General features: G+C 44.2%; 1 protein-coding gene across 1 annotated transcript; it reads left to right on the top strand.

Annotated features, from left to right (window-relative positions):
* Positions 1 to 1607: 1607 nt before the first annotated feature.
* On the top strand, positions 1608 to 6433 carry LOC121581606 (retinal homeobox protein Rx2-like). Its single transcript, XM_041897098.1, has 4 exons — positions 1608 to 1705; positions 2578 to 3076; positions 4329 to 4585; positions 5350 to 6433. The coding sequence occupies exons 2-4, from the start codon at positions 2785 to 2787 to the stop codon at positions 5815 to 5817; spliced, it is 1017 nt and encodes a 338-aa protein (XP_041753032.1). The 5' UTR covers positions 1608 to 1705; positions 2578 to 2784; the 3' UTR covers positions 5818 to 6433.
* Positions 6434 to 14449: the final 8016 nt, after the last annotated feature.

The following is a 14449-nucleotide window of genomic DNA, read 5'->3' as shown; positions in this document are numbered from 1 at the left end:
TTTTAAACAATAGATTTCTGAAATAACGTTTTGTCAAGCCTTCATTAGCCAAGGCCTCCCTCTGTGGTCTGAATGCAGGCCACATTTGCAGCAATTACTTGACCAGAAAACAACTGCCAATCCTTCTTAAAGGGGAAGGATTCCAATTATGAAGCCTCTTAAATCCTTTGGTTTTAATTCCATTCTCCTCCAGCAGCATGCCCTGAGTATCTGCACCTATGCACACAAGACTAAGTGAGTCACTTACACACACTGACACTCTTATACAAAACACACACACATTCACATATGCACACACACACATACCGACACACATCATATGCAGCTGCTACTCTGTTCTATATTTTACTCTTATTATTATCTATCCTGATCAGACCTGGGATAACTATAACTATGTTTTGTGGAAAGTAACTATTTCTTCGGGGGAACAAATAGTTACTTTGGACTACTTTTTAAAACTATTTGAATACAGATCTCAGAATGTGACTACTTTTGTAAATATATTTGAATACAGATCTCAGCAATAGACTACTTTTCTGAAACTTTTTGATTGGCTGCCTTCAACAAATGGCAGGGCTGTATCTGGAACTGCATGTTGAAGATATAAATAGAATGAATAGAGCACACACAATCTCCTATATTATTTCAATCTATCTGACAGTCATATTTGATCTACACAATACATTTATATCTGAACATTTTGTAAATGTCCATTCTCCTTAATGTCCATTGCCCCAAGTGTACATTATAAAGTCAAACCAATTAACCAATTATATTTTGGACAGATAAGTATAAATAAAGTTGTGATGCTCAACTACTGTATGACTCTTTCAACATGCCACTGAAAAGGTTGAAATACATTTAATGATACCTGAAAATACTGCATTAGGAGGCATTTGAGGGTACGTTTTCTTGTTTCAAACACACACACACTATACCATTCAACTAACTATTGTAGTTTTTGGTTCTTCATCAAATATTTGGAAGCCATCAAATAATGTTTTTGTTTTGTTTTTGCATATATTCAAATATTATTTGGTTTTCTGATATGTATTCAAAATACCTTCAAATATGATTCGTTTTTCTGAGGCCTGTATTTGAATATCAAAGAAAATAGTTGCATGTAAGTTGAAACTCTATATAAACTATATTAAACTACCTTGAGTATTTGAAAAGTTGGTATTTTCAAATAAACTACAAAATACAAATATTTTCTGCCCCGGTCTGATCCTGATGCCTAGTCAATTTACCCTGCCTTTATGTACATATCTCCCTCAAATACCTCATGCCCCTGCACATTGATCTGGTACTCCCAGTATATAGCTAAATTATTGTGTAATGTATTCCTCTTGTTATACTATTTTTATTTTTCTTATAAAAAAAAAAAAAACTCTGCATCGTTGGGAATGAATCGTAAGCAAGTATTTTACGGTAAAGTATACACCCGTTGTACTCGCCGCATGTGACCATTTTTTATTTATTTGATTTGCCATTAAGCAGAGGGAGGAACTTGTTACAGGGAGTTTCGAAACTTATTACTTTGCTCACTTACTGTATATGCTTGCAGACTTTCAAGGAGGTTGGGAGGAGCAAGTGCACAGCTAAGGGAACTCCCATTCACCGTCATGTCTGATGGAGGAGTCACAACTCATGGCTCAGCATCGGAAGAGGATGTGTGTACTATAACTAAGCTACCTGGATAGAGGTAAGTACATTTACATATGCCACTAGTGATATTGTTGTTTATTTTGAGTTGATAGTACTATTACTACTTAGTTACAACAACTACTTCTTGTTGAAGATACCATCATTGTTACGATTATTATTATTTTCATTTCATTGCAGTCTTGTGCCATTGTTTTTCCAATGTCATAAGGTGTACTTAATCTGAATGCATCTATTCCCTCTCCTGCAAACTTTCAAAACTATAAAATAAAGACAGATATTTATTCTTAGACCCATGTTTCAAGGATCAAATATGATTTACTATATAATCTTATAACTTGGCAATTCTATGCTATATCTATTTTGCTGATAAATGTAGCTAGCTATGACATTATAATTAGAAATATGTTTATTTTACAAACACCTGTTGATAATTTCAGATCATATTTTTGAACTAAACAGCAAATTGGTATTGATTTTAAACATATAATTGACTTAAACAAATTACATACATCAATATTTCAACAAATTACATAGATCAATTTATGCTTTTGCATTCAAAATACCTTTTAATGCAAACTGGTGCACAAGTTTGTATGACAAAGATACAGAAAAAAAGTTCAGGTTTGGTTGATTTCAGTCAAGCATGGAACATGAAGAATAGTCAGAAATGTCAGATGAGAGTTGTGCATATCAATGTCAAATATGCCCACAGTTTTCCAACTGAAGGGAAATTACTTGTTACTGAAGTAACATTACAACCAATACTGTGTCATTGCATTTGCACAATATCAAGAAGTGGCATATGCATATGCAAGTTGCATATAAGTACTTTCACAACAGAACTTTCAGTATAGTAAACTGTGGTTTTATGAGACTAACATGTCTAACTCCCCAAACTCTGTTTTGCAGACAGACAGGACATTTCAAATACAAGATCAGCAACCCCCAATGGAAGCAGCCTCCATTTCTCCTCTGACTTGCTTTCTCGTGATATAATCCCTATGTGAGGAGAAGCGACCACCTGTACTTCTGTTTGCCTGTCACGTGTCCAACTATATCTGAGGGTATCCCTTCAGAAGCTGGACAACATATCGAGCTACCTGAGAGCTCTTCCGGATGCATTTGTCAATGGATACCTTGGGAATGGTGAATGACGGCTGCCTGTCACCAGACAACTACCATGACATGGTGAAGGGAGGGGGGTCTAGCGTAGGAGGCCGGGTCCACAGCATCGATGTGATCCTGGGCTTCAGTAAGGACCAGGAACCCCTGCTCACCCCCGTGGGGGATGTGGGGGCCCATAAAGTGGACACAGAGGGCCTGGAGTACCAGGGGAAGCAGGTCCAGTCAGACCCATACGGACATCTCGCCAGCCTGGGGGACATCACACAGCACTCTGCCTTCCACGGTCAGTATGATGGTTGTTATTGATTGATTGGTTCAATTAATTAATTGATAGATTGCATTTATTACATAATTTAATTTACATATACAGCTACAACACCAATGTGCATGCATTGGTGCAAGCAGTGCATGTGAGATGACTTATGTCAATTTTTGTTGATGTGATATTGATGTGATTCTAAATATTGGCACAATCCCATAGAGCAGGTCTGGTTTTAAATTGCATCACTGGATCTGACGTGTCACTAGAGACAAACTATAATAGTACAAGGAAAGTGTCAATGGGGAGTTAATGAGGAATGTATGTTGGTCACAGATTGAGAAACAATAGTTTGACCAGTAAAGACTTTACATTTTGTCCAGTAAAATTAGTAGTCAGAATGTTTGTTTAGAATCTTTGATCCAAGATCAAAGGCAGTGACACACTGTGCTCGGGTTCTCATTTTCGGCAAAGATTCAGAGACTACAGTTTATCACTGCAGTAAAGCCACAATATATTGTTACTTGTTGTAATGAGTATTTTTCATAACATGACATAACAATTATCCATTACTGTAACATTACAGCATATTAACTAAGCCAATGATCTGATGATAATCTCAATTGATTTTGGATTCATTCAATAACAAGCTCTAATGGGATCTACCATCCATCCAACTTCACCCCGTTTTCTTAGAAAATAAGATCTGGTACTTGTGCGGGTAGAGAAGCCAAGTAACGTCTTTGTGTAGATTAGAGCTGGCCAACCCAGGGCACACGGGGACACTCAGGTTTAACAGGTGGCATCTGTCTCCATGGGATTACTGGGACAGAGGAATACAGTCAAAGACATTATGACGTCACCCGCAGAGACTCTCAGTGGAGAGGCCTGCAGCTTTGCATTGCCTTTATCCTCTGTTGCAATATCCATCTTAAGTAGCATGCTAGCTACCTAGAATGATGCAATATAATGAACATGTATTCTAAGTGGTATGGATATTGGAACTGTGGCTAAATGCCATGTGATTGTGAATTGTCTACCATAGATTATGCAGAAGTTGCTGTCCAAAGTTGTGAAATACACTAATTCACATCAAACACTATATTCATCTTGCACCATTTCCACCAAAGGGAAATAAACTTTCTAACCACGTGAAAGCAAGACTTAGTATGCCACATTTGGTAAACAGAACTGGCACTGCCGGATGAACCAAAAGGCTCATGCAGTAGACATATCTAAACAAACACTCCTCTCCTCTTCTACTGTCTTCCTTCAGAATCAGGCCTTTTCTCCAGTGATAAGTGTGATGGGGACCTGGGAGATCTCCAGAAGGGGGTGGACAGTGACGGGGAGAAGTCCCCGGAACCCCCAGAGGAGGACCACCCCAAGAAGAAGCACCGGCGTAACCGCACCACCTTCACCACCTACCAGCTCCACGAGCTGGAGAGGGCCTTCGAGAAGTCACACTACCCTGATGTCTACAGCCGGGAGGAGCTGGCCATGAAGGTCAACCTCCCTGAGGTCCGCGTGCAGGTATGGAGCCTCTACTTCTACTACTACCAGTACCACTACTACACTTATTATAGTGTATGGAGCCTCCGCCTATCTAGTACTACTATTACTCTTATACAGTCCACTGTAATTTTGATAATAATGTAAACTTCTACTACTTCTCCTACTACCTATGTACACTAATCATACTGTCCACTTTGATTATGAGGAGCTGTAAGCTATCTATAACGGATACTACTACTAATACTGTACTACACTAATTATACTGTCCATTCTAATTATTATAATTCTATAGTAAACTACTACCACTACCACTACTACTACTACGACTACTACAGCAGTCCCATTCCGTCCAATGGATTCTGATAATACTACTACCATTCTGTAAACTACTACTACCACTGCCACTGCTGCTACTACTACTACTACTACTACTTCTACTTCTACTACTACTACTACTACTACTACTACTACTACTTCTACTACTACACACTCATCATACAGCCAGATCCCCATAGAAAAAGAGGTTTCTAACCTCAAGGGTTTTGTCCTGGTTAAATACAAAGGTTGAATCGATAAATACACTGCCCACTCCAATAAGGATAATTCTGTACAGTACTGTTGACTAATACTAGGCTACTGACTCTTCTACTGTTCACTCTTCTACTGCTCCTCCTACTACTACTTCAAATACTATTATACCTACTATTATAATACACTGTAGTGTACACTACTGAGTGCCTACTGTAGAATAATAATACTATATCATCTCTGTCCGTGTCCAGGTTTGGTTCCAGAATCGTCGGGCTAAATGGCGACGTCAGGAGAAGATGGACTCTAGCTGCACGAAGCTCTACGACTCTCCCATGCTGTCCTTCAACCGGCCGCCCATGTCCTCCAACTTGGGGCCCATGTCTAACCCCTGGCTGACCTCTCCCATGAATAGTGCCACCCCCATGAACACTATTCCTGGCTACATGGGCCCAGGGCAGGGCCCTCACCTCCAGCCTGCCTACCCTAGCCACTCCCACAGCCAAAGCTTCCTCAACAGCCCCCCAACATATGGCATGGTGCACCAGGGGAAGGTACAGGGCATGCAGTCAATGGCCCCGCCACCCTACCAGTGTTCTCCCAGCTTCAACGATAAGTACCCAATCCATGAGCAAGTGGAATGTAGCTCCAGCATCGCGGTGTTGAGGATGAAGGCTAAGGAGCATATTCAGTCCATGGATAAAACCTGGCAGCACATGTGATCAGAAGATGGAGAGAATACGTTCTGTATAAGGGATGATCAACTGCAACAAATGTGATTACAAAAACAAAGACATTCTGTATAAAGGATGTTCAACTAAATGAATGTAGCTATGTTTACAAACTTTTTTTTTCTTTCTTGGTTTAAAATCCTGACAGAGAGGATACTGTGCGTGGCACCTTGTCAGCTTGTTGAGTGACTCGTAAAGACAGAACTGAGCGACAAGCATTGATGATCGATTTATACTCTGGATGCAATTAAGCTTGTACTGTAACGGTTTTGCAATGGACGGCTGAATTTTTACCAATATATCACTAGTTAATACCCTATCAGTACAAAGCAACAGGAGAGACAGCTACCGCTTCTGACTTCCATATTAGGTCCAGGAGTTTTTCCTGACCATGTGGCCTGACTAGGACATCCTCTTGGCCCTGATGAGGCAACAAGTCCTCGGTGACTCCGTCCTGGCGAAGCGAGGTTGAGATCCTCTGTCTTGCATAATCTGTCACGCCTGCTAATTTGTGCAGACAAGCATACCTCCTTACACCTAATTAACTGTTTTAAAAGTGATTACAGTGCATTCTGAAAGTATTCAGACCCCTTGACTTTATCCACATTTTGTTACGTTACAGCCTTATTATAAAATTGACTTTTTAAAAAATCCCTCATCAATCTACACACAATACCCCATAATGACAAAGCAAAAACAGGTTTTTTGACATTCTTGCAAATATATTAAAAATAAAAAACGGAAATATCACATTTACATAAGTATTCAGACTCTTTACTCAGTACTTTGTTGAAGCGCCTTTGGCAACGATTACAGCCTCGAGTCTTCTTGGGTATGACGCTACAAGCTTGGCACACTTGTATTTGGAGAGTTTCTCCCATTCTTCTCTGATCCTCTCAAGCTCTGTCAGGTTGGATGGGGAGCGCTGCTGCACAGCTATTCTCAGGTATCTCCAGAGATGTTCAATCGGATTCAAGTCCAGGCTCTGGCTGGGCCACTCAAGGACATTCAGAGACTTGTCCTGAAGCCACTCCTGCGTTGTCTTGGCTGTGTGCTTAGGGTCGTTGTCCTGTTGGAAGGTTAACCTTCACCCCAGTCTGAGGACATGAGCAGGTTTTCATGAAGGATCTCTCTGTACTTTGCGCCGTTCATCTTTGCCTCGATCCTGACTATTGTCCCAGTACCCGCAGCTGAAAACATCCCCACAGCATGATGCTGCCACCACCATGCTTCACCGTAGGGATGGTGCCAGGTTTCCTCCAAACGTGATGCTTGGCATTCAGGCCAAAGAGTTTAATATTGGTTTCATCAGACCAGAGAATCTTGTTTCTCATGGTCTGAGAGTCTTTAGGTGCCTTTTGGCAAACTCCAAGCGGGCTGTGCCTTTTGCTGAGGAGTGGCTTCCGTCTGGTCACTCTACCATAAAGGCCTGATTGGTGGAGTGCTGCAGAGATGGTTGTCCTTCTGGAAGGTTCTCCCATCTCCACAGAGGAACTCTGGAGCTCTGTCACTTTTATCCAAAGCGACTTACAGTCATGTGTGCATACATTTTTACTTATGGGTGGTCCCGGGGATCAAACCCACTACCCTGGTGTTACAAGCACCATGCTCTACCAATTGAGCTACAGAGGACCACTCCACCACAATGCAGGAGTGGCTTAGGGATAAGTCTGGACTTGAACCCGATTGAACATCTCTGGAGAGACATTTTACATTTTACATTTTAGTAGACACTCTTATACAGAGCGACCTACAGTTAGTGAGTGCATACATATATATATATATATTTTTTGTTCATACTGGCCCCCTGTGGGAATCAAACCCACAACCCTGGCATTGCGAACGCCGTGCTCTACCAACTGAGCTACATGCCTGCCGGCCATTCCCTCCCCTACCCAGGACCAATTGTGCATCAACCCATGGGTCTCCCGGTCGCAGCCGGCTACGACAGAGCCTGGATTCGAACCAGGATCTCTAGTGGCACAGTGCCTTAGACCACTGCACCACTCGAGAGACCTGAAAATAGCTGTGCAGCGACGCTCCCCATCCAACCTGACAGACTATCATTTGTTTTTCAACAGGACAATTACCCAAAACACTCATCCAGGCTGTTTAAGGGCTAGTTGACCAAGAAGGGTGATGGAGTGCTGCATCAGATGACCTGGCCTCCACAATCACCCGACCTAAACCGAATTGAGATGGCTTGGGATGAGTTTGACGCCAGAGTGAAGGAAAAGCAGCCAACAAGTGCTCAGCATATGTGGGAACTCCTTCAAGACGGTTGGAAAAGCATTCCTCATGAAGCTGGTTGAGAGAATGCCACGAGTGTGCAAAGCTTTTATCAAGGCAAAAGGTGGCTACTTTGAAGAATCTAAAATCTAAAATATATTTTGAGTTGTTTAACACTTTTTGGGTTACTACATGATTCCATATGTGTTATTTAATAGTTTTGATGTCTTCCTTATTATTCTACATTGTAGAAAATATTAAAAATAAAGAAAAACTCTTGAATAAGTAGGTGTGTCCAAACATTTGACTGGTACTGTATGTAAATGTGATATTTCCTTTTATTTTATTATTTTTTTGCACAAATTTCTAAAAAGCTGTTTTAGTTTTGTCGTTTTGGGGTATTGTGTGTAAATTGATGAGGGAAAAAAAACGATTTAATCAATTTTAGAATAAGGCTGTAATGTAGCAAAATGTGGAAAAAGTCAAGGGGTCTGAACTCTTTCCAAATGCACGGTATATATATATATATATATATATATATATATACTGCATTTATACTCCGAACTCCGACATTGCTCTTCCTAATATTATATAGTTCTTAATTCCATTATTGTACTTTTAGATGTGTGTGTATTGTTGTCATTTGTTAGATATTACTGCACTGTTTTGGCTAGGAACACAAGCATTTCGCTACACCTGCAATAACTTCTGCTAAATATATGTATGCGACCAATAAAATTTGATTTGATTTGATTTGACTAAATGAGTGTTTTGGCTCGACAATAGCACCATGTCAGCTCCAGCAGGACAAAACTGGGTTAGGGCTTGGAGGCCAGGGATCAGCGACCTGTTGTGTCTCTCTCCGCTGTGCTGTGTCTTCAGCCTGGTGGAGGCCTGCCAGCCCGTTAGGCAGATGAAGCTCCACTCCATCAGGCCTCCCCAGGGGTGTGTGAGGGGTGGGGTGGGGGGGGGGGGCTACTGCACTAATTGCTCTTGGACCCTATACCATGTGTGGGCCACTGTAGCGGAGTGATGTGTGTGTGTGTGTGATCTCTCCATAGTTCAGGAGGACAGATGGAAGGCCCCTTCTGGGTCAGTAACGTGTCAAAGTACAGTTATCGATGATGAGTTTGAGGACTTCTTGATTAGTTTTTTATTGATAATATCAAACTGAGATCAAACTATGCCTACCACCTTTCTGTATCTGAAGATGTGTAATTCAAAGGGGCAATCAAGGATTGGTATATACATTTTTGGACTTTTAAATTTATGACATATTGCCATTGATTCTTGAAGAATATAACTCTTCCCTTTAATTTCCTTTCACCATATTTGGTTCAGAGGTGCGTTTGGTACTTGCCCAACAATAGAAGGGCTAGTTCTGCGATTTTACATCTTTACATATTTGTTTCCTTACCTTAAACACAGTCTATGGGCAAGGAGTAACTGCAATCCATACTTTGTGATTTAGTTAAACTAGCCACTGCCAAACTGATTTCCCATGTAGCCTAAGTCACCATGGCTGGGTTTACACAGGCAGCCCAATTCTGATCTTTTTGCCACTAATTGGTCTTTTGACCAATCAGATCATATCTTTTGCCAAAAGATCAGAATTGTGCTGCCTGTGTAAACGCAGTGAGAACCGAACACCTGTAACTACTAATTAATACCACTCATTAATTAACAACCCACACTATGATGATGTGCTGTTATTAGTTTATGTTATGCTTGGCAATGCGTGGCGCTGTGCTCAGGCTGCAGTTTACAGGCCTTAACTGAGAGGATATGTTCCATGCTGGAAATAAGCAGACACTCTTATCCAGAGCGACTTACTGTTATGTGGGCAGCTTGTCTCTCCCTTTTCTGTTTCCCTTCCTCCTTGTTTTGTCCCCTCTTTTTCTGTTGTATCTGTATGTGTGTTTGTCCCCTTTATGTGGGTGTGTCTGGAGTGGATCAGGGGGCGTGCTCAGGATCTGCCTCTCCTGTGCAGCTGCGGGTTGTTTCCAGTGATTCCTGCCTACGCAGCTGCATCCTATTCTCTCATCAACCTGCACTACTTATTCCTGGGCATGGCTCTCCACCGGCGCCAGATCGTTGTTCTTACCAGAGCGTTTCGGACATATCTCCCAACCTGCCTGCCTTCCTGCCTGTCGGTCTGCCTGCCTGCCTGCCTGCCTGCCTGCCTCAGCCTCTCCTTCCTCCGGAGCCGACTAGCCCACTCTGTTCCTTTACTTCAGTTGTTTTTGGACTAAGACAATTTTAACTTTGATTAAATATTTTTGTTTCTTCCACTCCCTTTGTCGTGTTGTTTCTCTGAGTGCTGGGTTGAACCATAGCCTAACAGAACGATCTGGCCATGGACCCAACAGAGAAACAGCACGGGCAAACAAAGACAGCTTCCAACAAGCTATCCAGGCTCAAGGAACGTTGCTAGGACAGCATGACCAGTTGATTCGGACTCTTGTGGAAGATAATCATCAACTGCTGAACCAGGTGACTCAGTTAACTACACACGTCTCTAAATTGTCTGTTATCAGTTCTCCATCTCTCTCTGACCCCCAGTTTGATGCACCCCAAGTTGTTTCCTCGGACACTAGGCAGGCTTCGTTCCGTCGGGAACCCCCTGTCACGTCGCCTGAACCGTTCAATGGAGAATTGGACAAGTGCCGGGGATTTTTGCTTCAGTGTGACTTGATTTTTTCGGCAGAGACCACTGTCGTTTTCTACTGATTCATCTAAGGTACATTATGTTCTGGGGCTGTTAAGAGGGAAAGCTCTGGTTTGGGCTGAGGCTGTGTGCTCAGATCAAACTTTGACTGGATTGACTTTTGCTGATTTCTCTGCTAAATTGAAGACTGTTTTTGACCATCCTGACCATGTGGGTAATTCCTCCAAGATACTTTTTAATTTGAGGCAGGGTTCTAACAGTGTGGCAGAGTACTCTATTGAGTTCTGGACGTTGGCAGCGGACTCCAAGTGGAACAATGTGGCACTTCAAGGAGCATTTCTAAACGGTTTGAATGAAGCCATTAAGGATGAACTGGCTGCTCGTGATGAGCCACATGATTTACATTCTCTCGTTTCCCTGTCCATCAAGCTAGACAATCGGTTGCGGGAGAGGCGTCGGGAGAGAGGCGATCGGCCACATCTAGGAGGACGAGTTCCCAGCCTTCAACCACTCGAGTCTCGCCTCTCCGGAGTCGGCAGCTTCTTGTTCCTGATTCCATCCCGAGCACAGAGGAGGAACCTATGCAAGTGGGTCGAGCTCGACTACCTCCAGCAGAGCGGCAACGGCGCCTCCAGGCGGGTGAGTGCCTGTACTGTGGAGACGCCACACACATTCTGGCTACATGCCCTAAGCGGCCAAAAGACAAGGCTCGCTCGTAACGGTGGGTCTACTTGCGAGCCCAGAGTTAGATCCTGAACCCATCATTCCCCGATTACAAGTACCTGTAACCTTACGTTTCCAGAGTCATTCCCTGCCACTCTCAGCTCTCATAGACTCAGGTGCAGAAGATAACTTTATTAGCCACCAGTTCGTTACACAAGCTCGTATCCCCATGGAGCCACTACCTACCCCCATTCGGGTCACAGCCCTTGATGGGCGCCTCCTCGCGGAGATAACTCATCAAACCACCCCCGTTTCCCTAGTGATTTCTGGCAATCATTGTGAAAGCATTCAGCTAAGAGTTATGTCTGGCTCAGCTACCTCCCCTAATCCTTGGCTTCCCCTGGTTGGCTCTTCACAACCCACAAATTGATTGGACACGTCACACCATTCTCAGTTGGAGCACTAACTGCCATTCCGAGTGCCTGAGGTCAGCGGTTCCCCCACTAAGTGTAACCCAACTCCTCCCTCAGCTCCTCTTGATCTGTCATCTGTCCCCAAAGAATACCATGACTTAGCGGAGGTTTTCAGTAAGGACAAGGCTCTGTCTCTACCACCACATAGGCCTTATGATTGCCCTATTGAACTGCTTCCTGGTGCTCCCTTGCCCTCTAGTCGGTTATACAATCTGTCCCGACCGGAAAGAGAGGCAATGGAGCAGTACATTGGTGATTCTCTGGTCTCGGGCATAATCCGTCCCTCGTCGTCTCCTTTGGGTGCAGGTTTCTTTTTCGTGGAAAAGAAGGACAAGTCGTTACGCCCCTGTATCGATTTCAGGGGTTTAAACAACATAACTGTTAAAAACAAGTATCCCCTTCCACTCATCAACTCAGCTTTTGAACCTCTGCATGGCGCCACAGTGTTTTCCAAGCTCGACCTCAGGAATGCTTATCACCTTGTCCGAATCCGAAGGGAGATGAGTGGAAAACCGCTTTCAACACTCCACTGGGACATTTTGAGTATTTGGTCATGCCCTTTGGGCTTTCAAATGCCCCTCCGGTTTTCCAAGCCATGGTGAACGATGTTCTTAGGGATTTTTGAACCGTTTTGTCTTTGTATACCTGGATGATATTCTTGTTTTTTCCAAGTCACCCGAGGAGCATGAGTCACACGTCCGTCAAGTCCTTCAACGGCTCTTGGAGAACAAGCTGTACGTCAAAGCAGAGAAGTGTGAGTTCCACAAACAGTCTACATCGTTCCTTGGATTCATAATTGAGAGCGGGCAGGTGAAGGCGGACCCCGAGAAGATCCGGGCAGTGACGGAATGGCCCACACCCACCACCCGTAAGCAACTTCAACGATTTTTGGGCTTTGCTAACTTCTACCGTAGATTCATTAAGGGTTTTAGTAGAGTGGTGGCACCCCTTACAAGACTCACATCTCCTAAAGTCCCTTTTCGGTGGTCCCCTGAGGCGGAGCAGGCGGTAGGGGTTTTGAAGGAACTGTTTTCCACCTCCCCCGTGTTGATACACCCCAATACCTCTCTGCAGTTTGTTGTGGAGGTGGACGCTGCGGACTCAGGTGTGGGAGCAGTCCTCTCCCAGCGCTCCCCCACTGACCAAAAGCTTCACCCCTGTGCTTTTTTCTCCAAGAAATTGTCACCCACAGAACGGAATTACGACGTTGGAAACCGGGAACTGCTGGCGGTCAAGCTTGCACTGGAAGAATGGCGGCACTGGCTGGATGGAGCTGAACTGCCGTTTGTGGTCTGGACTGACCACAAAAACTTGGCTTACATCCAAGCCACTAAGAGACTCAACTCACGCCAAGCCAGATGGGCCCTGTTTTTTAGTAGGTTTAACTTTATTCTTACATACAGACCGGGGTCAAGAAATGTTAAACCAGATGCTTTGTCCCGCCAGTTTGCTGACCCTTCGGAGACCAGCGAGCCTGAGGCAGTCCTGCCTTCCTCATGCGTCGTGGCGGCTGTTCAGTGGGAGATCGAGTCTCTTGTGAAGACTGCACTTGCCACGGACCCGGGACCGGGTGATGGACCTCCCAACCTACTCTTTGTTCCCGAGACGGTCCGGTCTCAGGTGTTGCAGTGGATTCACACCTCCCGTTTTGCTGGTCACCCTGGGATGAGACGCACGTTGACGCTGCTTAGGAGACATTTTTGGTGGCCTTCAATGGAAACTGACGCTCGGGCTTTTGTGGCAGCCTGTTCAACCTGTGCTCGGGGCAAAGCCTCCCATCAGTCCCCCTTCGGGCTGCTGCTACCCCTCCCAGTTCCCAGCCGTCCCTGGTCCCACATTGCCATGGATTTTGTCACCGGCCTACCCAAGTCTGAAGGTAATGATACTATACTTACCATTGTGGACAGATTCTCTAAATCTGTCCACTATATAGCATTACCAAAATTACCGTCTGCCAGTGAGACAGCGGACCTCCTAGTCCAACATGTATTCCGTCCCCATGGAATACCTGTGGACATCGTATCTGATAGAGGCCCACAGTTTACTTCCCGTGTTTGGAAGGTTTTCTGTTCTGCTTTGGGTGCTTCCGTTAGTCTGTCCTCAGGGTTTCATCCCCAGACCAACGGTCAAACAGAAAGAGCCAATCAAAACCTCGAAGCAACCCTTCGTTGTGTGGCTGCTCAATATCCATCATCCTGGGCCAAACATCTGCCCTGGATAGAGTACGCCCACAACTCCCTCACCGCCTCTGCCACCGGTCTTTCACCCTTCGAGGTTACCATGGGTTATCAACCCCCTCTGTTTCCTGCTCAGGAGAAGGAATTGGCTGTTCCTTCGGTTCAGGAGAACCTCCGCCGCTGCCAGAGAGTGTGGAGCGACGCTCGGGAAGCATTGCTTCGGACCACCGACAGGAACAAGACAACAGCGGATAGGAGCAGGACTCCCACACCTGTGTTTCATCCTGGTCAAGAGGTTTGGCTGTCATCTAAGAACGTACCTCTTCGTACCAAATCACGCAAGCTGTCTCCTCGGTACCTGGGTCCGTTTGTGGTGGAGTCCATCATTAACCCCGCTGCGGTTCGTTTGAAGT

This window comes from Coregonus clupeaformis, unplaced genomic scaffold (genome assembly GCF_020615455.1).
Source record: "Coregonus clupeaformis isolate EN_2021a unplaced genomic scaffold, ASM2061545v1 scaf0102, whole genome shotgun sequence".
Lineage (NCBI taxonomy): Eukaryota > Metazoa > Chordata > Actinopteri > Salmoniformes > Salmonidae > Coregonus > Coregonus clupeaformis.
This window is presented reverse-complemented; position numbering and strand designations above follow the sequence as displayed.